A 23,688-nucleotide genomic window follows, 5' to 3' on the forward strand; every position below is an offset into this window, starting at 1 on the left:
TTTTGGAGGGTTTTTTTTAAGCCATTTTTTTAAAACAGAGGAAAGCGCATTCAGAACCTGAAGGAGAGAAGGTCCAGCCAATGGTAGCTCTCTGCTCCATTCCACAGGACCCAGTCCCACAGGACACTGATCCCCTTTTCTGAGTCCCAGAAACTGGGCCAGGGAGCAGCCCTGCTGCAACCTACAGCTATTCATTATATTCTCATTGGGCTCACGGTAGGAACCTAGGAGACCCATATAGAATTACCCTATTATTTCAGATTAAACCTGGAAGGGGCCTTAGAGGTCACTTTACCCAGGGGCGACAGCAAAGGGAGATGTCTCCAAGCTCAGAAAGGGGGAGGGTACAGGAGGAGGAAGAACAGAGATGACCCAATGCCCACTCACGGGCCACGCAAAATGCAGGAGGGCATTTCACCAGTGGGTTCTGAAAATGCCACATCTCCTACCTCCCAGTCCATCCCCCCAACCAGGAAGGAACACTGCTCCCCTCCCTAGACAGCCCCCCACACTGGGGACACCCTCCAAATGGCAGCCCTGTAGCCCAGATCCTGAGCACGGCCATCATGTCCAACAGGCTTCTCCAGGTCCTGGGAGAACAAGGCTGGGCCCCCAGACCCCCAGGTGCCACATCTCCAGTCTACATCCCAACTGTCCAGCCCCTGGCTCAAAACCCAGCCCCTGCCTGAGCATGGCCAACCTTCTCCACCGATGCATTGGACTGCAGCAAAAGCTTCTGCTGGAAGTCTGCTCTTTTCCTTTCAGACTCTTTGAAAGTTGAGTATCTGCCAAGGGATAATCTTGACTGACTGAGGCTGCTAGCACTGAGAGGTTTCTGGAAAAAGAAAAAAAGCGGGGGCGGGGGGGGCCTCCCAGTTCAGCTTGAGACAATCTCTGGGGAACAGAGACAGAGGCAAATGCTGAAAGAGTGGACATCTCCCCCAAAAGATACAGCTGGGTGTCCAAAGGATCCTGGACATAAAGACACTCCGACGCTGGAGAATCTCTGGCTTAAGTTACCAGCAGCTTCTGGTTCAGGGCAGAGAGCACAGTTGCCTTTTGGGAAAGCCCCCTCCTTCATCCTGGGAAAGACACTCTGGCTAGAGGTGAGGATAAAGGGGTGTGTGTGTAGTTATGCAACCCTGACACTTCAAGGATGGTCTGAGAGCATCAGAATGACAGGCATGTATCCAGCAGGTCATGTGGGTCAAGGTGCAGACTGCCCTGCGCCTCACAAGCCCTCTGTGTCTGGGGAAGATAGGGTTTCTCATTCAAGCCCAGCTCCCAGGAATGGGAATCAGACTGCAGGTGCTGAGACAATCTGGCTGGTCCCTCAAGCCCCTCACTGAGATCACAATTTTCGTGGCTAAGGGTCAGAGACCAATGCACGTTGGGTCAGCAGGAGAGGGTAGCTACCCCCTGCTCTTCCTTCCAACTCCCCCGCTCCAGAACAGGGCTGTCAGACAAGCCTGGGGAGGTTAACCTAGGGCAGAGGCCAGGACTCAGAGGAGGAGGGAAGTGGTGGCTGCCTCTGGGCTTCAGACCCCCACAGCTCGTTCTCTGGGGCAGGAGGCATGGTGGCTCATCTCTGCCTGGGTGATGGGAGCCCAAGGACAGAGAAAGGCTTGAACCTCAGCTGTACCCTTGACCCTTGAGCCTGCAGACACTACGTCTGTACGGGCCGTGCTCCTGGAAGAGACTGGGCCCAAGGCCAAGGTAGCCATGGGCCTAATTGGAAGGGACCCCACCCAGGCCTGACCAAGGCGCCTTCTCAGGTGGTGGGGACACGGGGTGGCCACCTTCAGGGGCACTGGCTTTGCCGACTCCTTGTCTCTGGGGTGTCTCATCACTGGAGGCGCCGACATCAGGTTCCGCCGCAGGTTGGCATCGACTGTGGCCCTCTTGCTGAGGCCCGGGGGCTGTGGGTATGGTTTGTAAGCCCACTTCTCCTGCTCGACACAGGGCTTACTGGGCCTGTGGCTATCGAACACACAGTCGTCCACATCCTTAACCTGTGCATGGGAGGGAACCCCGTGAGGCGTTGTTGCATCCCAGACGGAAGGGGGGCCTCCCCGCCCAACGTCAACACCACAGGGCCCTCCGGGTGCATTGGGCTTGCTTCCCAGAAACCCTATACCCTTAACAGCATCGAACCAGAGCTTAGAAGCCTGTCCCTGGGGCACCCACGGGCAGGGGACAGTGCCCAGGAAGGACTCGGTCTCCCCATCTGCAAGTGGACAGTGCTTCCCAAGCATTTTTGAGGTAGTTTTTAGTCTGAAGGGAAACTCCAAAGTGTAAAATAGACAAAAAGCTGAAGCGTTCTGGAGAAGCTGCTGTAATAGCCTCCAAGCCTCTCTCCACAAGTTTGGAAAACTACTGGACAGGGTGACCCCAAAGGCCCCTTCCAGCTTTAATCTGCAAAGATACTGTGGGGGCTTTCCAAGTCCTATCAAGAGCCCAGTGAGCCCAGAGCAGTAATCTGTAGTAGCAATGGGTCAATGTGAGCCACCTTCAAGGAGACAGTAATCTCCTCAGGAGAATAGGACTAGAGCCACAAGGCTCTGGAGTCAGACAGCCTGGATTTGGATCTATTACTTGATGGCTGTGTGACCTCAGGAGAGATACTTAACCTCTCTGTGCCTGTTTCCTTATCTGTCAAATGAGAATAATTATAAGAACCACCACCTACCTCCCAGACTCCTTCAGAACAAGTCACCATCACTCCCTTCCACCTCCCAGGGTGTCCCTGACCCACCCCCAGCCCTACATGGTTCTGGCCCACAGCTGAGAGAGCGCAAAGAGGACGGCATGCTTCTGCTGACCATACCTTCTTGGGCAGCAAGGGTAAGGGGCTCTGAGAGGCGTTGAAATTGAGGATGGGCCTGAAGGTGCTGATGTTCCAGAACAGGATGTCCCCGTTGTAGGAGGAGGTGGCGATGAACTGGTTCTGGTACTTGGCCATGCTCAGGACATCCTCCGTGTGGAAGGTCTGCCAGTGGTAGCATAAGAGCACCGGCTTGATCTTGTGGAACCTGCACACGTGCCCGGAGGCAGGAGGGGGGAGCGCTCAGCCTTACTGGCATCCTGGGAGAAGAACATCCAAGGCTCTAGGATTCCAAGCACTGACCCAGAGGAGGACCCCTCCAGAGGAGGCGTAGAGCAGAGCTGGAGTTCCGCCCTGCTGACCGCAGTAACGGAGCATCTGCAACGTGCCTGCTGTAAAGGCCCGCTCCTAGGGGCTTCACATACACTAGTCTTACAGACTTGCCCCATTCAGACACCTGAGTAAGACCTCAGGCTGAAAGAAGGGGAAACCATGACCCTAGAAAGGCTCTCTGAAGAGGACGGGACCCTATACTTGCTATTCCTCTGCCTATAATGTCGCTCCTGTCCCCAGCCCCTCACTGCTTCACTAAGACCTCTCCTGCTCACTCTTCCAATCCCACTCCACCCACAATACTTCAGATGACTCTTTTCTGATGGCCCCTGACTCTAGATCAGATTTCGTCCCCTCCCCATAGAAACCTGTATTTTTTTTTTCATAGCACTGAACAGACTATCATTATAAATTAAGTTATTTGATTAGTGTCTGAGTCTCAGGAGGATGGAGACTTCATGTTCTTGCTTATATCCATTCCCAGCACCTAGTACAAAGCCTATTGGCCTCATGGAGTGATGAATAAGTGGATAGATGAGAGGACGAAGCAGTAAACCTCACCCTGCACTAACTTCCTGCTTGGTGTTCCAGCCGCCAGCAAAGTTAGGGATGGAGGAGCCCATCTTTAGAGAGAGGGGCCAGCTGCCCTCACCTCCCATGTGCGCCCTGGCTGGTGGCGGTGATTTCCTCGCTCAGGCGTGTCCGACTCTCTGCAACCCTGTGGACTGTAGCCCACCAGGCTCCTCTGTCCATGGAATTCTCCAGGTGAGAATACTGGAGTGGGTTGCCATTTCCTTCTCCAGAGGATCTTCCTGTCCAAGGGATCAAACTCGGGTCTCCTACGTTGCAGGCAGATTCTTTACTGTCAGCCAAATCAGGGAAGCCCTGCACCCTGTTTACTCACGTGTAATAAGTGATTCTCTTACTCCATCCAGTCGTGTAGAACACTTTGTTCATGTGGACAATCCCACTAATCTATTGAAGAGGAAAGGAAACCGAGCTCTAAGGTACCTCAGAGAAAATGGCCCCAGGCCCCAAAAGTCTTCCTAACCATACCGAGCAGGAAATCCAAACTCTCCATGATGATGAGACTTTCCCTAGCAGTGAAACCACCATATTTTTTTTCACAGTGCTCTCACAACCCATTATTCATGTGATGGACTTGGAGGTGGCAGATTGGTTAAGTGTCCATGTCCATCTTATAGGGGAGAGGAGGGAAGCCAAGGGCAAGCCTGGCTAAGGTCACACAGCTGAGTCATAGGATCTGGACCAGTCCCTAATCCCTGGCTTCTTGGCCAAGTGCTCCTTCTGAGTTTCTTAAAGAACTGTGTCACAAGTCTGTAATAGGCTCAAGTCCCAGAGAGGAATTGCTGGCTTTGCACTTTGCCCACAGATCTTCCTCATAACCCTGACGGGCATTTCCCAAACAGGGTTATGGGTGGCTCTGAATCACATGACCCCACTGCCAACAATGCCACCTAAAGCCCTAAGATGTAGGGTGCCTGTGTGTTCAGCTGCTCAGTCATGTCTCTGTGACACCATGGACTACAGTTCACCAGGCTCCTCTGTCCATGAAATTCCCCAGGCAAAAAAAATAGTGGAGCAGTTTGCCATTTTCTATTTCAGGGGATCTTCCTGACCCGGGGATCGAACCCACTGACTCAGGACCTCCTGAGTCTCCTGCATTGATTGGCAGGCGGATTCCTTACCACCTGAGCCACCTGGGAAAATCCTCCCAAGATATACGATGAGAAGTGCTAACAAGTAAAAGAGCAAGAGTAGCTGACATCAGAACATCTGTGGAGGACAGGCCCTATTATCTATCTTCATTTTATTTAATTTTTTTTAATGTGGACCATTTTTTGTCTTTATTGAATCTGTTACCATATTGCTTCTGTTTAATGTGTTGGTTTTTTTGGCCTCAAGGCATGTGGGATCTTGCCTCCCCGACCAAGGATCAAACCCCCACCCCGTGCAATGGAAGGTGAAGTCTTAACCACTGGACATTCAGGGAAGTCTCAACTATCTTCATTTTATGCACAAAGGCTCAGGGAGGCACAAAGCCAGGGAGTCTGTGTGCACAGCCTTTCAGGGAGACATGAGAAATAGCACGTGCTGGGGGTCACAGGAGCTGTGAGGGGCCCCCAGGGCCCCCTGTGGGCCAGACTGACCTCTAACTGGTCCGCGTTAGGGAAGGTCAGCAGGCATTCGCCAACGCTGTAGTTCCACATCTTCACAGTGCCGTCACGCAGACCCGTGAGCAGACACCCCTCTGACTCATCCAGGGACATGGCGGTCAGCTCCACTTGCTGGTCACCCGTCACTGAGAACTCCATCAGCCTCCTGCCCGTCACGGCCTCCCACACACTCACCATGCCGCTCAGACAGCCGCTCACCACCTGTGGGGGAGCACACAGCCAGGGCTCCTGGGGAGGGGAAGGCCCCCACTTCCAAGGGCAGCCGCCAGCTGGCATGACTGCTGGTAGCCCAGCCACCACTCAGTGTACTGAGAAGATAGGCGCTCTGGGCCCTCCTGCTGCAGGACAACCCACTCTCGAAAACAAGCCTTCCTCTGCCCTGTGCAAACTGGCACAGTTCTTTTAGAAGGAACCACTTTGGTGAAATCCCCTTTAACTCTGAAATGGAATTTATCAGAAACTTTCCAGAGAAAATCATATCGAATCCAGAAAAGACACTTACTGAAAAAGCATCAACATGGAGGATAGGGAGAAAACAACAGGAAATACACTAACAGTCCCCTAAGCAGGGAAATGTTGGGTAAAGATAGGTCACCCCACCTGAAGCAACATCACGACTGCGACGATGAAACAGCAACACGGGATGTTCCTTCAGACTAACCTTTCCAATGAGAACATCTAGAAAAGCTGGATAAGGGGGATTTTTTTTTAACTGGTTAAGGGCATTGAGGAGCCCTAAGGTATGAGGAGTGGTGGTGCCAGGAGCCCCTGCAGTCCCCACACTTCAGAATCTACATGCCTAGTTGCTCTGCCCAATGCAGAGATCTCTGCCCAGGACCACAGCCTGGGCCTCCCTCCCTTTCCAGAACAAAGTTGAACCACAGTTTCCCTGGAAATGACCTCCAGGAGCAACACCCACCCCAGGATCTTCAAAGAGCAGCCCACACCCCGCCACACACAGTGGAAAGAAGGCTGCCCAGAACTGACCTGGGGTGGTAGCCAGGGGCACACAGACTCAGAGGAGTTTGGTGACCCAAAGGCCACTTGGTGGAGCTCCGGTCTGCCCCAGGGCAACTCCTGTGCAATATAGCTGCTCACCGACCTCCCGCTGCCCCCATACCACCACCCAAGCTCTGAGAGTCCTGCCCCACCCCACCCCCTGTGCCTGCTGCCAGCCCTAGAGATAAGCTGCTGCCCACTGACATGCTTGAAAACCTTGCTGTAGAGGACGGCGCACAGGGGCGTGCTGTGAGTCGTGGTCTTCTCCTCTGCTCTCCCAGGCCCATGTGTCTCCAGGTACCCTTTCAGGATTCCAATCTGCAGGGGAGGAGGGGCAGACAGTTGGGCAGTCAGAAGGGCACACTGTCAGTGACTGGCCCCAGGGAGAAACTTCCAGTAAACCAAGACACCAAGACATCCTCAACCGCATGCAGGCTTGCTGACACCTCACCCCAACTCCATGCCCCCACTTCCTGAGATCAGAGCTTCCAACCCCTAGAGCTCCTACAACCCCAAAGCACAAGTCCAAGTCCCTTTTATAACTTCTGAAAAGCATAAGGCCTCGATCTGGTGTCCCCTCATCCAGGAAGCCGTCCCTGACTGCCTTAGCCTGCAGCCAGGCTCAGGATCCTTTCTCTGTGCTCCATGAGGCACCCAGCACACATCTACATCACAACACACAGCATTTTCTGTTAAAATTATCTGTTACGCTATTCCCCCACGAGTTCCTTGAGGGATGGACCAGTGCCTAATTAATATGCTCTCTGCTTTGAAATGGACTTCAAAGGTCTGTTGAATTCAACAAGCGCTGACGGCCGTCCTGATACTCAGCAGAGGGAAAGGAACCCACCAACTCCCTTCTCAGGACACCTGCCATCTGGGAGAGTCAGCCAAGGGCACAAGGACACTGAATGTGTGACCTGGCCAACAGAGGGAAGAAGAGCCAGGTAGAGCCACCACTTCCTCTCAACCACAGATGACACCCTCGTCTCCCTTTCTGGATCGAAGCTCTTCTACTGGCTGCCAAGCCCCCTAACCTCCATCTCGTCACAGTGCCACCCCCGACCACTGGCACTGCTGACAGTCGGCCCCTTGTGCTCCTCCCAGGCTGCCCCATCCTGAGGGGTTCAGGGCAGACCTCACATGGGCACCAGCTAAGTCATGGCTCACAGGCCGGCTTCATGGCAGGTTCCCCCAGGTTCTCTCCTTCAGAGGGACTGCTCGGGTGTGGGTGTGGGCCCTGCCCTCTTGGGGTTCATGATTTGGCAGGAAAGACAGTCACGTTACCATGACAGGACACAGTCATAAGGGCTGTGATCCAGGGCAGGCAAGGGAGCTTGGAGTGAAGGCTTCCAACCTAGCCTGGGGGTCAAGGTGGGCTTCCAGAAGGAGGGACTGGAGGAGGCAAAGTTTAAGAGAGCAGCAAGAGCAACATAGAGGGTGACCACTGGGGGCCTAGAAACAGTCCTCCAGGAGATCGCAGGGGACAGCGCTTTGAGGGCCAGGCCACAGAGCCCAGCAGCTTTGTCCTCATGGCATAAAGCAGTCTCGGTCAGGACAGGATGTGACCACCCCTCAGCGTCCCATGGGTCAGTAGACCACGGCCCCTCCCCTCCTCGCGCAGCCATGGCCCGCCTCCCTCCTGCACAGCACTCACTGAATAGGTGCTGCAGATGAGCGAGTTGTCCTCTTTGTGGAAGTAGATGCTGGTGATGGGGCAGTGTCCCAGGGCAAAATGCTTCCCACAGAAGGACTGAAGACACTGGTAGTCTTGCATGTCCCACACGCGAATATTCTGGGGGTGGGAAATCAGCAGAGAGGTCAGGAGTGGGTTCTCAGGGATGCAGCTGGCCCGAGGCCTGGGGGTGCTCCTAGGGGCACAGCCACTGTACTAAGTCACTGCCACAGACCAAAGCCTGTGACAGAGACACCGTGCATGTGTGCTTAGCGGCTCAGTCACGTCTGACTCTTTGCGACCCCGTGGACTGTAGCCTGCCAGGTGCCCCTGTCCATTGGATTTCCCAGGTAAGAATACTGGGGTGGATTGCCATGCCTTCCTCCATGGGCTCTTCCCTATCTAGGGATCGAACCCGCATCCCTTACATCTCCTGCATTGGCAGGCAGGTTCTTTACCACTAGCTCCACCTGGGAAGCCCAGAGACATCGTTCAGTTCGGGTTCAGTTCAGTCGCTCAGTTCAGTTGTTCAGTCGTGTCTGACTCTTTGCAGCCCCATGGACTGCAGCACGCCAGGCTTCCCTGTCCACCACCAACTCCCGAAGTTTATTCAAACTCATGTCGATTGAGGCAATGATGCCATCCAACCATCTCATCCTCTATCGTCCCCTTCTCCTCCTGCCTTCAATCATTCCCAGCATCAGGGTCTATTCAAATGACTCAGTTCTCTGCATCAGGTGGCCAGAGTATTGGAGTTCCAGCTTTAGCATCAGTCCTTGCTTATGGTCACATGAGGCAACTGAGCCATACACACTACTCCCAGTCTCCTCTTGCCAAGGCATCTACCCTGCTTGAGCACCTACTGCTCATTAGCTGAGGTTGGAGACCTCACCAGGCAGCCCGTGCCTCCCCAGACACTCAGCTCCCGCCCCAGCCTCCCTCCAGTAAAGCCAGGCGGGGCACAGACAGAACTGCCAACTTAGTTGCCCAAAAGGCCAGCCTGTCCCCCAGGTTCCTCCCAGGTTGAGGAAGTGTCCCCAGAGGGGCCTGTGGAAGTCCCTGCGGGACACTCCTCACCCAGGGGCATCGGCAGCAAACTGGACAGGGCAAGGGCTTGAATCCACAGACCCCATCCACATCCTGGCTCTGCTCATCGTTGACCGTGAGCGTCTGTTTCTGTCTCCCCACCCCTCCAGTCTCAGCGTCTTCATCAGAGGGGACGATGCCCAGCTCCTGGCGCTGCCAGAAGCATTCCAGACAATAACAAGTGTGGGGTGTGCTGGGGAGCATGTCCTGGTGACCCAAGGGCCCTGCCCGCTCCTGACCTACCGAGTCCCAGAAGACACAACCTTTTCCCCTGCAGGAACACACCTGGGACTGTTGATGTGCAATCCCCAGTAGGTGGGGAGAGATCCTGAACCCATAGCTCAGAGGAGCAGAGTAACAGACCTGAGCAGAGGAGCTCGGGCATTTGAGGAAGGTCCAGTCCGGCCCTGACAGCCAGGGCAGCCAAGAGAGGTCACTGGGAGAGCTGAGAGAAGCAAGTCTGGATCTGGAGGAGGGGAAAGGCTCACCTGTGTTGTACACCTACTATGTGTCAGTCAGGCCACTGCTCCTTTACCACCTGCCCTCCTCTAAACCACTCAACAGCCATTCTCTGGATAAGGAGACTGAGACCCAGTTAAGCGAAGGGCCCTGCCCAGGACCACAAACTAAGTAGCCAGGCTGGGCTACATGGAAAGCAGCTCTAGTGGGCTGCTCAGAGCTGGGCTCAGGCTTCTATTGTGGTGGGGGGTGAGGTGGTCAGAGACCCATGGTGCCACCTGAGATACCCCCTTCTAGGTCTTTGGGCACGGGTGGGACCATGGGCAGGGAGGTCCCACCACTCCCTGAGCCTCAGGCTCCTGCCAACTGACAGCCCCATGGCTGGCTGAGCTAGCTCATTATCCATGGGCCAGCATCTTTGGGAAACGGGAACTTATGGGTCGGGGGCATCAGGGCTGGGCTCCCCCAGGCTGACACCTTGTCCTTGGAGACGCTGAGGAGGATGCTGCTGCCCTTGCTGTTCACAACGACGTGTGTCACCGAAGTCTGATGCCCCTTCATCAGCCACACGGGCTTTCTTGAGAAGAAGGGGTTCCACAGGCGGATGAGGGGGTCATAGCCACCAGTCACTGGAGTTGAAAACCAGGTATCAGCCACTAGGGGCTTGTGCTGGGACCTTGTCCTGGACAGGCCTCAGACTCCAGCCAGATGACAGCTGCTGTTACGACCCATCCCTGCCCTCTCTACCCCATCCCCTCCACCACCAAGCCAAGCAAGCCCGTGTCACCACTCTACCCCAGGTGCCCATGAGTGGGCACCGGAGTGGCCAGAGGCCAGATGCCACGAGGCCTCCCACTCAACTCTGATAGGTCCCACACCCTCAGCAGCCCTCACCCTAGTTCTGCCAGACCAGCACCTTCCACGTGATACAAAGGCTGCTTACCCAGGACGTTCTTGTCTGGGCAGTAATCGAAGCAAAGAATCCCTTTTCTCAAATTCAGCACTGATACCCTACAACAGCAAAGGAGGCAGGCTGGGACCAGTGGCCTTGGGAGAGCTTCTGAGCCTGGGGTGGGAGGAGCTGGAGGCAGGGCTGCAGAGGGTGGGGGGTACAGGGACGAGTCATTACCTCTCCATCCAAGGAGAGGAACAGCCCCTGGGACCCTGCCCTGGGCTCGCCCTGCAGCCCCCAGCTCATTGGGCACCAGCAGCGCCTGGAAGAGACGCCCACCCTCGCCTGCATGTGAAGGTGAGAGCCGCCCCTAGAGCAGGAGACTGAACTCCACTGGCACCTTCACCCTCCTGGGATGAGGGTCCTCCCACCCAGGATGCAAAACAAAGGGCAGGGGAGGGGAGGGCCCCCAAAGGCTGCGGGTAGAAAATAAAATTCCTGCTGCCTGCTGGTCCCTGTGCAGGGTGCTGTCTTGTGAGTCACCGGGACCCTCACACAACCCTGAAGACTGTCAGCAGCCACGATGAGGGAGCTTGGCCGAGGGTGGGGGCCGGGGGGGACTGGCTGTCGGAATTCAGACCCAGCATGAGCGTGACAGGAAAAGGCAGGAGGCTCAGAACGGGAGCCCTAGGAAAGGAAGAGGTGCGGTGGGACTGGAGGGTAGGGGGTTCAGGGGGGTTCTCAGGAGGGCAGGTCAGCCCAGGGAGGGGTTCCGGGAAGGTCAGGGAGAAAGTCAAGCCCAGTGGCCTCACAGGCCCCAGAGCCCTAGAAGCTCTGTGCCGCTGTTCCCTCATGTCCACACATCCTGCCCCACCAACTCTTTCTACTCAAACTCTCCCTTCAAAACTCAACTCCAGGCCTTTACTGGTGGCACAGTGGATAAGAATCATCCTGACAACACAGGGGATACGGGTCTATCCCCAGTCCAGGAAGATTCCACGTGCTGTGGAGCGACTAAGCACGTGCGCCACAACTACTGACCTGTGTGCTGCAACTGCTGAAACCCATGCACCTACAGTTTGTACTCTGCAATAAGAGAGGCCCCTGCAACGAGGTGCTCCCGCACTGCGGTGAAGAGTAGCCCCCACTCACAGCAACTAGAGAAAGCCCGCACATTGCAATGAAGCCCCAGCACAGCCATAAGTAAATAAACTCAACTCCAGCATGTTCTCAACCAAACTTGGCCCTGTACTGCTCCTCTGCCACTACCCGGGGGACTAAGCCTGGTTATCACCGTAGAGGCTCTCTCTCCTGAATTCCCATTATTCAGCCGAGCCCCAAATTCTCTTTGCCCACATCCCACCAGGACCCAGGCCCCCTTCACTTCTGTATCAGCCTCCTGGGGTGGGGGGCTCTTAACCTCCTGCCTTTCTCCCACTTCCCTGTGCTCCCCACTCCACAGCCAGAAGGCTTCCTCTAAAACTCAAAAGTTCAAGAAAAGCATATGAAATATCTATGTTGTCAAACCAGATATGTCTCCCTCCACACTGAATGTGTGCAAAGAAATATTCTGGAAGAACTGTCAGAAAATGTTACTAGAAACTATTTCAGGCTGATTCACCCATCTATTCAGTGAAGGTTTCCCAGTTCCTATGCCCTTCCAGGATGAGCAGGCAGGATACTCCTGCCTTCACTGGAGCTTCCCTTCTAGAGGAAAACCACCTGAGCAAGCAAAGAATAGAGAGACAAGGAAATGGGCATGTACACATCATGGCAAGTCCTGCAGGGAAATAAACAGACCGCTGGAGGAGACTAGGTCTGCAGGAGACTTCTGTGTGGAGAAGAGATTGGAAGGTCAGGGTGGGACTCAGGGAAGAAGTCCACAAGGCCACTCCAGAGGCAGAATTTGGGTTAACAGTGCCGGCCCCACCTGCAGAGGCCATGCCCCAAGAGGGCATCACCTAACTCACTGGAAAAGACCCTGATGCTGGGAAAGATCAAAGGCAGGAGAAGAAGAGGATGACAGAGGATGAGATGATTGGAAGGCATCACGGGCTCAGTGGACATGAGTCTGAGCAAGTTCCGGGAGTGGGTGACGGGCAGGGAAGCCTGGCGTGCTTCCCTGGCGGGGGCTCGCAGCATTAGACACAACTGATTGAACAAGAGCAGGCAATGGTGCCCCCTTCTGGCCAGGGCGTGTACTGCACTCACACATGAAGAAACGGGATACGTGCACATGTGTATAGCTCTATATTCTGCAACCCACCCCTAAAATAAATCCCGATGTCCACTCCTGGCGGACTCCAGGCCACTATCGCGTGCGCCCTGAGTTAATACAACGGCCTCCTTACTGGTGTCCTTATTTCCCCTCCTGCGCATACACACTTCCCTCTTAGCTCAGTCGGTAAAGGATCTGCCTGCAATGAAGGAGACTCGGGTTCAATTCCTGGGCCAGGGAGATCCCCTGGAGAAGGAAACAGCAACCCACTCCAGTATTCTTGCCTAGAGAATCCCATGAACAGAGGAGCCTGGCAGGCTGCAGTCTACAGGTTCACAAGAGTTGAACATGACTTAGCAATTAATACCGCCACGACCACCACTCACAACAGAGCGGCCAGAAAGATGCTCCGCGTGTCAGACCACACCAATCCTCTGCTCAGAACCGTCCTAGAACCTTGCCCATATCTAATTCCAAATAGTAACAACAAGATGTTTTTGAGACACTTGGGTAAAGATTAACTTGGATAGTACTAGGAATATTAAAGTGTTAGTTGCTCAGTTGTGTCCAACTCTTTGCAACCCCATGGACTGTAGCCCACCAGGCTCCTCTGTGCATGAGATTTTCCAGGCAAGAATACTGGAGTGGGTAGCCATTCCCTTCTTAAGGGGAATCTTCTCAACCTAGGCATCAAACTTAGAAAGCATTATACTATTTCTCTACTTCTATTGGTTTAAAATCTTTCATAAAAGGAAAAATGTTTCAAAAACAAAAAAACAGGCAGAGAGGAGCAATGCAAAGGCCTGGGGGCAGGAACATGCTTGAACCACAAGGTGGCCAGTGTGGCTGGAGTGGGAAGGCAGCAGGGCCAGCCACCGAGGCCCTCATGGGCACAACGCAGTAATCCCTGTGACAGCCTCGTGCCACTGAGCCCCAATAAAACAAGAAGCTGAATGAGAGATATGTCACCAACATGAGGTAATACTCCCACCAAATCAGAGGAACCAAACCGACAAGCCAGCTCCAAGCAAAATGCCACCACACCACTCCACTCAAAGCACAAAAAGCAAGATGGAAGCCTCCCCACCGCCTCAGGCATATGCTCCCCTCCTCCAGCCTAGACTTAGCTCCAGGACTTGAGGACTGGATAAGGGAACGGGGAGGGGGAGGGGGCCCCACAAGATTCCAGATTCATTTATGTTTGAATCTTCTTTACATATATACATATACCTGTATGACTAACAGTTGATTTTATTTTCTTAGCTGCACAATGCAGCTTGTGAGATCTTAGCTGTCCAATCATGGATGAAACCTGGGCCCTCAGTAGTGAAATCGTGGAACCCTAACCACCGGACCACCAGGGAATTCCTAACAGTTGATTTTCAAAAAGTAAAAAAAGACAACAGAAGAAAATACTCCCTCTGGGGTAAAGGAATCAAACAAGAAGGAAATATATTAGAACCATCTCCAAAGAATTAGTGTGGCCAACTACAGGCCACGCAGGGCACTCACTCACATAAGCCTTGAGGTAAGGGAAGGGCTGTTATCATCCCCTTTGAGAACAGGAGGAAACTGAGATTTACAGAAGTAAAGCAACTCACGTTCATCCCTTCACTCAGAAAACATTTGTCTGACTGTCTCATACTATGTGCCAGCCTTTGTGCTGAACTTTGTGTATAGACTGGTGGATAAAAGAGACCTTATATTTTTGCTGCCGGTGGCAATGCCAAAATGATTAAAACCAGACTCCGTAAAAGTTCTCATCACAGGAAAGGAAAAAAGAAACGTATAACTGTGTGTGGTGATAGATGTTAACTAGACTTACTGTGATCCTTTCACAACACATGTGCTTAGCCACTCAGTCACGTGTGACTCTTTGGGACCCCATGGACTGCAGCCCACCAGGCTCCTCTGTCCATGGGATTCCCCAGGCAAGAATACTGGAGTGGATTGCCATGCCCTCCTCCAGGGGATCTTCCCAACCCAGGAGTCGAACCCAGGTCTCCCACATTGCAGGTGGATTCTTTACTGACTGAGCCCCAGGGGAGCCCTCACAAATTATATATGAGTATCAAGTCGTTCTATTGCACACCTGAAACTTAATAGAATATTATATGTCAATTTTCAAAACTGACAATCTCAATTTAAAAAAACGAAAAACAGACTCCAGAGCCCATATTCCAACCACGACAGCCCACTGTCGGCTCTCAGGACACACAGTGATTCTTTGTACCCAGCCTGATCCACAGGCCTCTGTACTGCCCACAGAAGACGCCACTGTGGCTGAGGTGAAGCTGGCATCCCAGAGTCTGTGTCACCATGCACCCTCTCCCAGACCCACCACCTCCACCTTGGGATGGGTGCCCCTTACTTGAGGCTGTCTGGGACTTTGGATGGCAACACTGTCAGCACCAGAGAGGACTTGTCAATGGCTGAACAGGAGGCCACCAGGTTCAGCTGGGGGATGAACTTGACCTGTTGGCACCAGTTGAGGTGGAGAGCCTGGAAAGAGAGTGATGGCGGCGGGAGACCCAACCCAAGCACAGTCGTCCAGGCCCAGCCCCGCCTCGTCCAGGCCCAGCTCCCAGAAGGCAGCAGGTATCAGAGGCTGGCAGGGCCAGGAGATCCCGCATCTAGTGCTAGTGATGAAGGCTCTGGCAAAGTGCTCCAGCCCCACAGTCCTAGCCCAGGTAATGTGACCAGGACAGTATGGCCACCAGTTGTCAATGGAACAGGTGAGAAGCACTGGAATCTCCTGTCACGTGAACTCTTGTTTATAGATCAGGGGACAGGCTAGGTCCAGTGCATGCTAACGCCATTCTCTGTGGCCCCACCCCAAGGTGGGAGGCAGGACGGATCCAAGTCTGCCTAATCCACAGTCCCTGTCATCCACCCTCATTCCTAGCTGACAGGGAGCCAGCGCTTCCCGGCTCCCCCACACCCCCCTCGCGTTTCTCAGGACAAGGTATGCAGAACACGAGGATGTTACCTGGTACAACTTGGGTGGAAAAAAGGCTGCAGCCCACAGGCCTAGGGCATGGCCTGGCTGGATGCACTCTGAGGTCTGGCCCCATGCTTGGCCTTCCAGTCGGGAGATTTTCTCCCCCAGGACCAGAATGGACAAGGTGACTAGAAGGGTCGTCAGGCACTGAGCTGGGTTTCATGTGCGCTGTTTCACCAAGTGCCGGTCATGGTGAAGGCTGGAGGATGATTTGATTACCAACGGCTGACAAAGCGATCAGCCATGCCTATGTAATGAAGCTACCATAGAAACCCAAAAGGACGGGATTCAGAAAGCTTCTGGGCTGGAGAACACGTACAGGGAGAGTGGGGATCCAGACAGGGATGGGAGCTCCACCCACCTTCTGCCATGCCTTCTGCATCTCTGCCACCTGGCTGTTCCTAAATCTTTACATCTTTTTATTTTTTTAAAAAAAAAAGGTAATCTAGTGAAGTAAAACGTTTCTCCAAGTTCTGTGAGCTACTCTGGCAAACTAGTCAAACCCAAGGAGGGGTGTCATGGAAACCTCATTTATGCCAGTGGGTCAGAAGCACAGGTGACAACCTGAACTTGCACTGGCATTGGAAATGGAGGGCAGTCTCGTAGGACCCTTAACCCACAGGGTCTGATGCTATCTTTGGGTAGACAGTGTTAGGATTGAGTTGAATTGTAGGAAAGCCAGTTCATGTCAGAGAACAGCTCAGAGGTATGGGAGAAAAACAATCATTGTGACAGGTGCCACAATCCTATATGCCAGGGGGTACCCAGCCTCCAGGCTCTAATGCCTGATGATCTGAGGTGGAGCTGATGTAATAATAATAGAAATAAGGTGCACAATAAATGTGATGCGCTTGAATCACCCTGAAACCACCCCCCACCCATGAGTCACCCCCTCCTGCCAGGCTGGGGACCTCTGCTGTAAGCACTGCAGTAAAGGGATGGAGGCAGAGGTGGATAGCAAGCGAGGCTGTGCTTGGCTGGCTGGTTGGGACCCCGAGGAAGTCGAGGGGTGCGTACAGCAAGTAGGGTGAGAACACAGTAGCCTGAAGGAATGGCACGTGTCAAGGCCCTGCAGTGCCAAGGGCTTCACACTCAGAGAACAGCAGTTTGCTGGCATTTCTGTGGCAGAGTGAGGAGAAGCAAGGCAGAAAGCAGGACCAGAAACAAGCCAGGGGTGAGAGCCCTTCCTGTCCTGATGGTCGTGGGGTGCACTTGAGACTTTGTTCAAACAGGACAGCTACTGGGATTTTGAGCAAAGGAGTGACCTGACTGTATTTCTAGCTCATGATTCTTGGAGTTGCTGAATGCAGAAAGCACCATGTGGAGAAAGGAACTGGGCAATGGTGAGAAGCCACCCAGGAGGGGGCATGTCTGAGCAAGGAAGGTGGTGAGAGAGACCAGCCTCGCCTGGGGATTCTGCAGAAAGAGCCGAGGGGGTCCAGCAGGTGCCTCCGCCCCCTTCCCCGGGGACCAGTGCCCAACGCCACAGACCCAAGGGCAGATCCACCTGCTGTATTTATTTCTGAGTGGTACATGTGTACAGCTAGTTACCATGGAAACAGTCAAGGAAAGAGCCCCCTTACCTTCAGCCGGTAACTTCTATACATAGGGGACTTCTCACTTAGAAGCCTCCGGGTAGAAACGTTCGTCCAGTTATCTAATAGGGGAGAAAATCAAGGCCCAGGTCACCAGGTCTTCTCATTTGCAGGACAAACAAGACCTCAAAAGCAAGACCCCTTGAGCTGGTTTGCAACTCCCATGCATCTCAAAAGGCTTTCCCATACAAATGCTCGCTCAAGCCTCCCTGTGTCCTGGCAAGTTCAGTGCAGACACTGAACTCGGCACCCAGAAAACAGACCCGAGCCAATGAACACTGAAGCCCAGAGTCCCCCTGTCAGCCCCTGGCAGAGATGGAGGCAGATTTTAGAGACTCAACTCTCCCCTCTCCATTAGAGAGCTCGGACTCTGCAGGAGCAGAGAATGAACTGAGATCCTGGGCTCTTATTCATTCTGAAAACAGTCATTTGGAAGTTTGTCATTCTGCTTCAAACTACATGCCCCATCTTATCTGGCAAATACGAGTTCCAAGAAGAAGTTGCATGCATGCGTCATAAAGCAAGCGTGTCTGGAGCATGCACGGTAAGCACAGCCCTGCCCTCCACTTTCTCTCCTTCCACCTTCTAGCAAATCCATGAACTGAATGTGCTCATTCCCATTTGAATAAGGGAACCGAAGCACAGGATTCAGCACAGGGGTCCAGGTCACACAGAGCTGGTCTGTCCAGCCCCTCCCAAGTCGACACACTGCTGGATGCCCCTTCTTGTTTGTCCCCAGCCTTCAGTCAGCATGTGGCATGGAAGGACTCCCATCCAACACTCCGGCCTCATCTGCCTCCCTTCCAATTTCCTGTCCACCACTCAGCTCAGACCACCACAACCTCCTGTGCCAGTCTGCAGGGTGGCATAGTGACCAGGGTGGGCTGGCTCAGGGCAGGGTGGGCACCAGGGGTAGAGGCTGATGAGGTAGGCACATGGGGTGCCAGACCCCTTCTGCATCCAGGGCAGGACCTGTCTTCTGCCTGGCTGGGAGTGGATGCTGCCCAACAAGCTAGGCAGGAGGTGTCACCAAGGCCTGGCAGCCCCTGGAGAGAGTCCTGCTCAGAAACTCTGACTGGAAGCCCAAGCGGCCGCTCTGGAATCCTGGATGGAGGGGAGTCAGTATTCCTGGGGGCTGGGGCCCCTAGTGGCCTCCGCCTCCTCTAGACGGATGTGGAGTGGCCTGGAGGACTGACACTGTGGGTCGAAGCCTCGATCCTGGGCAGGGTCCAGTTCAGACAAGCCCCAGACAGCCCCAGGCTCCGAGGCCATGGGATCCCTTGCCACTTGGCAGAGCATTCCCAAACCGCACCCTCCAGCATTTAGTCAGCTTGAGATACAGCCCAGCAAGAGGTTCAGGTGCCAGCTCTGGGGCAGACTGCCTGCCTGGGATCTCAGTCATCACTGTGGGGCCTGTGCAAGCCTTCATCCCCTTTACCCTCCCCTGCTCCTCCCTTAACAGACTGTAACAACATCAGCCCCTCCTGGAGCAGATGAACTGCAGGAGGTGACATGCTCAGCTCCCAAGGGCTCGGTGAAGGTCACGTGCTGATTCATGCTGTGGAGCTGGGCTTTCCTCCAGGCTTCGCAGAGCCCAACTTCAGGGCAGCCTCTCAGCGCCACCCCACTCCCCACCTACAGGCAGCTCCCAGCCATGGAGAGCAGAACTCTGCTCACAAGATGGAGGAAGCATGCCCTTGTCCCAAAGCCCAGAGGGGCCACTCAGCTGCCATAGGTTTTTTTCTCCCTAGGATGAGGAGGGTTCTGAAGACTCCCTGCTTCAGCCCCCGAACCAGCCCTCACAGGCAAAATTTCCTACCTTCAGAGACTGCCGGTCTCCTCAGCCCTGTCCCTGCCCCGCGGCCACCCATCCCCTACCCCCTATAGTGGTTCTGAGCTGAGCACACTGGTGTACCACCTCCCCAGGGATGGGACGGGGAGGAGTTCCCAGGACAGGACCGTCTTCTCCGACTCCCCACGTCTCCCTACCCCATTTGGAGGTCCTGGGGAGGACTCGGGGGTTGAAGAGCCCGGTGGTCACATCGTCAGAGGTGAAGATGATGACATTGCCTTTGGTGTCCCCGTAGCAGAACACAGCCCTGTGGTAGTCCGACCTGGAAACGAGGAGACAGAGGAGACCACGGAGCAGCTGGGCACGTCTGGCAGCGCCGCCCACCCCTCCCTGGCTCCCGAGGCCCTCCTCCACCTCAGGAGTGAGGGCAGAGCCCATACAGCTTTCCAGTCTGGACCCCAACAGCCGACAAACATGGGCCCAGCCACCCGGATCCAGACCATCAGGGAACCAGGTCCAAGAGAAATCAGCACATTTTTAAAAAAGCAAAATAAATGGCTCCGTAGTCCTTCAGCTGCTCTTTGCCAGGTCACCCTACCGATGGACCATGACGTGCTCAGAGCCCTCACGCCACAGCAGGACAGGCAAGTTTGACGGCTGACCCGGTGCGGGAGGGCAAGGAAGAGGAGCCGAGTCTGAGTGGCCGTGAAGAGGGGCCTGAAAGAGGAGCGGCTTGGAGGAAAGAGAACACAGGCACAGGGGCTGTGGTCACTCCAGAGCCACTTCCAGAGAGGTTTTCTGGAGACCCCAGCCCCACTGAGTGATGCGGCTGCTGCCAAGACCCGGCAGCGCTCTCCCAGGAGACTCACCAGTAGCTCATGGTCAGGACACAGCTGTCCAGATCAGTGAAGGTGAAGACCCGGGCACATTTGTGGCTACTGATATCAAAGAACTCTGGGGAAGAGACAGAGGAGGAGGCCCACATGGGAACCCAAACCCATGTCCTAGGCTGGAGATGGGGGGTGGTCATCTCTGGTGACGGTGAGCAGCTTCACTAGTCACCACCCAGCAATCCTCCCAGGGGACTCCAGTCCAGCTCATGGTTGGCTGAGCGACAGATCTCTCCCAGTGCAAGTGCACGGCTCCCGGCGGCCAGGCGCGGGCCTGGGGAGCGGCGGGGACTCACCTATCTTCTGGTCCGTGGACGCAATGGCCACGAGGTTCATGTTGTGCAGACACACCATGTCGATGACCCACATCTGCTGGCTGTGGGACGGATGGATCTGATAAAGCTGCCAGAGGGGGACAGAGGAGACCTGGTCTGGGGCGGCTCACCCGGGAGAGCACAGGAACACAGGGTCCCCACAAACCCTCTCCTGTCCCCCGAGGCCCCAGAGCCAGGCACAGACCTGGAGAGGAGCCCAGCCTTACCACCAACTACAGTGGTGGGCCTTGGATGAGCTTCCAATTTAAAAACCAATTTCCATGTCTGTAAAATGCTTGCTCCTTGGAAGAAAAGCTATGACAAACCTAGGCAGTGTATTAAAAAGGCAGACATCACTGCGCCGACAAAGGTCCGTCTAGTCAAAGATATGGTTTTTCCAGTAGTCATGTATGGATGTGAGAGTTGGACCATAAAGAAGGTTGAGTGCTGAAGAACTGATGCTTTTGAACTGTGCTGTTGGAGAAGACTCCTGAGAGTCCCTTGGACAGCAAGGAGATCAAACCAGTCAATCCTAAAAGAAATTAACCCTGAATATTTATTGGTAGGACTGATGCTGAAGCTAAAGCTCCAATACTTTGGCCACCTGATGTAAATAGCCAACTTGTTGGAAAAGACCCTGATGCTGGGAGAGACTGAAGGCAGGAGGAGAAGGGGATGACAGAGGACGAGATGGTTGGATGGCATCACCGACTCGGTGAACATGAGTCTGAACAAACTCAGGGAGATAGTGAAGGACAGAGGAGCCTGGCGTGCTGCAGTCCATAGGGTCACAAAGAGTCGGACATGACTGAGCAGCTGAACAACAAAAAACCAAATTGGGCTTATGGAACACTGAGCCTCACAACCCCCTTTTAGAGCAGTTTGACAAGCTCATCCGAGTTTTAAATGTGCAGTTTGTGATCCTGGGATCCATTTCCAAGAGGCATCTACTGATGTGTTTGCAGGTATTCACAGAGAAGCATAAGCAGGAACGGGCACTACTGCCCAGCTATGACAGCAATAGGCCAGACGCTGCCTGGAAAGGGTGCCCTACATAAACCCACACAACAACCACGGCCCAGACATTAGGAGCGAGGGAGCTGTGTACATACAAGGCAGAAGAGTTACCAAGATCTATTATTACGTGAAAAAGTGAGGTGAAAAGCAGCATTCTAATGTGCTACCATTTGTGTATTTAAAAAGAAAGGTGGGGTGTGTGTACAGGCTGTCCATGGAGGAGCACCCCCAAACTGGTCGCAGCAGTTGCCTCCAGTGAGCAGAATAGAGTTGGAGACAGAGAGACTCTTCCACACCTGCCCCTCTGTGCCTGCATCTTTTTCCTCTGATATAACTGACACCTAACATTGGTATTCATTCTGTTTGTTTTGCTGAGTCTTGTTTACCATCTGCCAGTATCACCTGGCTTATTAACGAGCAACTGTCCTGCCAGGTTGTGAGGAATGAAAGGAACCATGACAGATGAAGCATCTGAGTGCTGCCTGGCATCAGGGGGAGCTGGGCCAGGCAGGGGTGCCTCCCGCCCTGGTGCCAGCCTCGCACAACTCTTTCACAGACAGAACCTGAGCTGGCATTCCCGGCGGGGAACACCCCGTGCAAAGATGGGTCAGCAGAAATGAGCTGCACTGTCCAGGGAAGAGGAGGAACTTGAATTTTACTCCCCGAATAATGCCACGCAGGCTCTGAACTGTCCCATCAGAACCCAGAGCACCAAGAGCAAGGGCCTGCACTGACAGCGGGGGCGGTCAGGACAATGGACCAGGGCCCCAGAAGCCCCTCTCTGGCACGAGGCTAGGGTCTCACCCACAAACAATGGAGGTGATGGTAACGCCCATCACCCCCTCTACCACCCACCCCCCATACACACACACATGCTGGTGTTCAGACTAGAAACAGACCCCTGGGAAGTCTCAGAGACTTGCCCAAGCTTGCACTGCTGGTAAGTGAAGCCCAGACTCTGGGGCTTTCAGTCTGGACGATCGTGGACCTACAGTGAGTGTGCCAGGCTGGTGCTTGGTGGCTCCCGCTTGCCAACATCCACTTGCCCAAGCAGCCCCTCAGGGAAGGAGGCCCACGTCTGCGGCCCTCTACGGGAGCCTCCCTCTGTCCTCTTTGGCCATCCCAGGCTATGGCCCTCGGGAGCCCCGAGGTGACCACGTAGGAGCCACAAGCAGAATCTCAGGCTATAACATGTTCCCCCAATAAGCGCACAAGAGAAAAAGAGGGTGGAATGTGCCAGAAACCCCAGCCTCGGGAACACAGGGACGAATTTCCAGGAGCAGCTGAGCAAGTTCCTGGAACTCCAGACCTCGGTTCCCTCCAGCGGCCCCCGGGGCTGGGGGGTGACCCAGAATCCTCCCAGCCCAAAGGATGACGTGACCCCTGACACAACCAGGAAACGCTCTGCAGGCACAGAGCGTGCTCACTCAGCCTCCTCTGAAGAGCAGGCTTCCTCATCTGCTGGCCTGGCAATGCCAAGTCCGCAGCGGCTGTTCCTGAGCGTTTTATCATTCACTGCACTGAGCCGGGAGCCGACGGCTCAGACGACTGTGATGATGACGATGTCGGCTTATGTTGGTCAGGTGCTTACTGCGTGCCTTGCCCTGCTCCAAGCACCAGGCATGGATTATGCCATGAAATTCTCCTGGCAGCCCTGTGTGCAGGGGGTACTATTACTAAGCCCACTTGACAGATAGGGAAACCGCTACACAGAGACTGCTACAGTCGCTTCCGTGGTCACACAGCTGAGAGACGCTGCAGTCAGGCAGCATCTATGCCTGGCAGTTGGGCTCCGAGGCCCACGTTCATGGTCACTGTGACTTCCTCCCTGGTCCAAGCAGAAGATCTGAACGAGCAGGGCTTGGTGGTGGAGCAGGTGGGACAGGGACCGGAGGTTGATCACAAGAACCTTGGTGGATGGTGATGCCATTCACTGCCTTGGGGGGCACAGGACAAGGAAGTCTGGTGGACAAGCTAGGCTACAGTGACAGTCAGTTTGGACCAAGTGGGTTTAGGGTGTCTGTTGAGCATACAAGTGCAGTGGACATCCAGGTGGAATCCTAGTCTCAGAAGAGAAGTGTGAGGCTCATGGCCCCACAGGGAAGCCAGACCTGCCCCCAAGAGCAAGCACGGATGCCTAGCCCAGAAGCCCAGAGGAGGAGCCTGCTGGGCGTAAAGGCAGAGGCTCTTTGACCACCCGTGTGGGCCCCGCTCACCCTGAAGGAGCTGGTCAGCATGAAGGACTCCGACCAGAACTGCAGGATGCCGTCCTTGGTGACAGTCAGGAAATGGCCAATCTTCTTGAGCCGCTGGACTAAGAACTCCACTTTCACAATCTCACACCCATGATTCCTGTGGAAGGTGATGAGAGGGGAGCCCAGGCCAAAGTGGAAAA

At 54.4% G+C, this 23,688-nt stretch overlaps 1 protein-coding gene across 1 annotated transcript in view; it reads right to left on the minus strand.

The window, feature by feature from the left end:
* Positions 1-23,688, minus strand: part of EFCAB8 (EF-hand calcium binding domain 8) — a 45,769-nt gene that overhangs the window by 11,808 nt on the left and 10,273 nt on the right. Inside the window, exons 5-19 of the mRNA XM_040248767.1 lie at positions 23,510-23,645; positions 20,259-20,364; positions 19,942-20,026; positions 19,270-19,394; positions 17,269-17,342; positions 15,056-15,186; positions 10,518-10,585; positions 10,052-10,203; positions 8,012-8,149; positions 6,559-6,672; positions 5,329-5,556; positions 4,062-4,132; positions 2,828-3,032; positions 1,800-2,012; positions 701-835 (exon numbers count right to left, since the gene is read on the minus strand). Of these exons, the coding sequence (XP_040104701.1) occupies positions 701-835; positions 1,800-2,012; positions 2,828-3,032; positions 4,062-4,132; positions 5,329-5,556; positions 6,559-6,672; positions 8,012-8,149; positions 10,052-10,203; positions 10,518-10,585; positions 15,056-15,186; positions 17,269-17,342; positions 19,270-19,394; positions 19,942-20,026; positions 20,259-20,364; positions 23,510-23,645 (1,981 nt within the window). The remainder of the gene's footprint in view (positions 1-700; positions 836-1,799; positions 2,013-2,827; positions 3,033-4,061; positions 4,133-5,328; positions 5,557-6,558; positions 6,673-8,011; positions 8,150-10,051; positions 10,204-10,517; positions 10,586-15,055; positions 15,187-17,268; positions 17,343-19,269; positions 19,395-19,941; positions 20,027-20,258; positions 20,365-23,509; positions 23,646-23,688) is intronic.

Source organism: Oryx dammah, unplaced genomic scaffold (genome assembly GCF_014754425.2).
Source record: "Oryx dammah isolate SB20612 unplaced genomic scaffold, SCBI_Odam_1.1 HiC_scaffold_10, whole genome shotgun sequence".
Taxonomy (NCBI): domain Eukaryota; kingdom Metazoa; phylum Chordata; class Mammalia; order Artiodactyla; family Bovidae; genus Oryx; species Oryx dammah.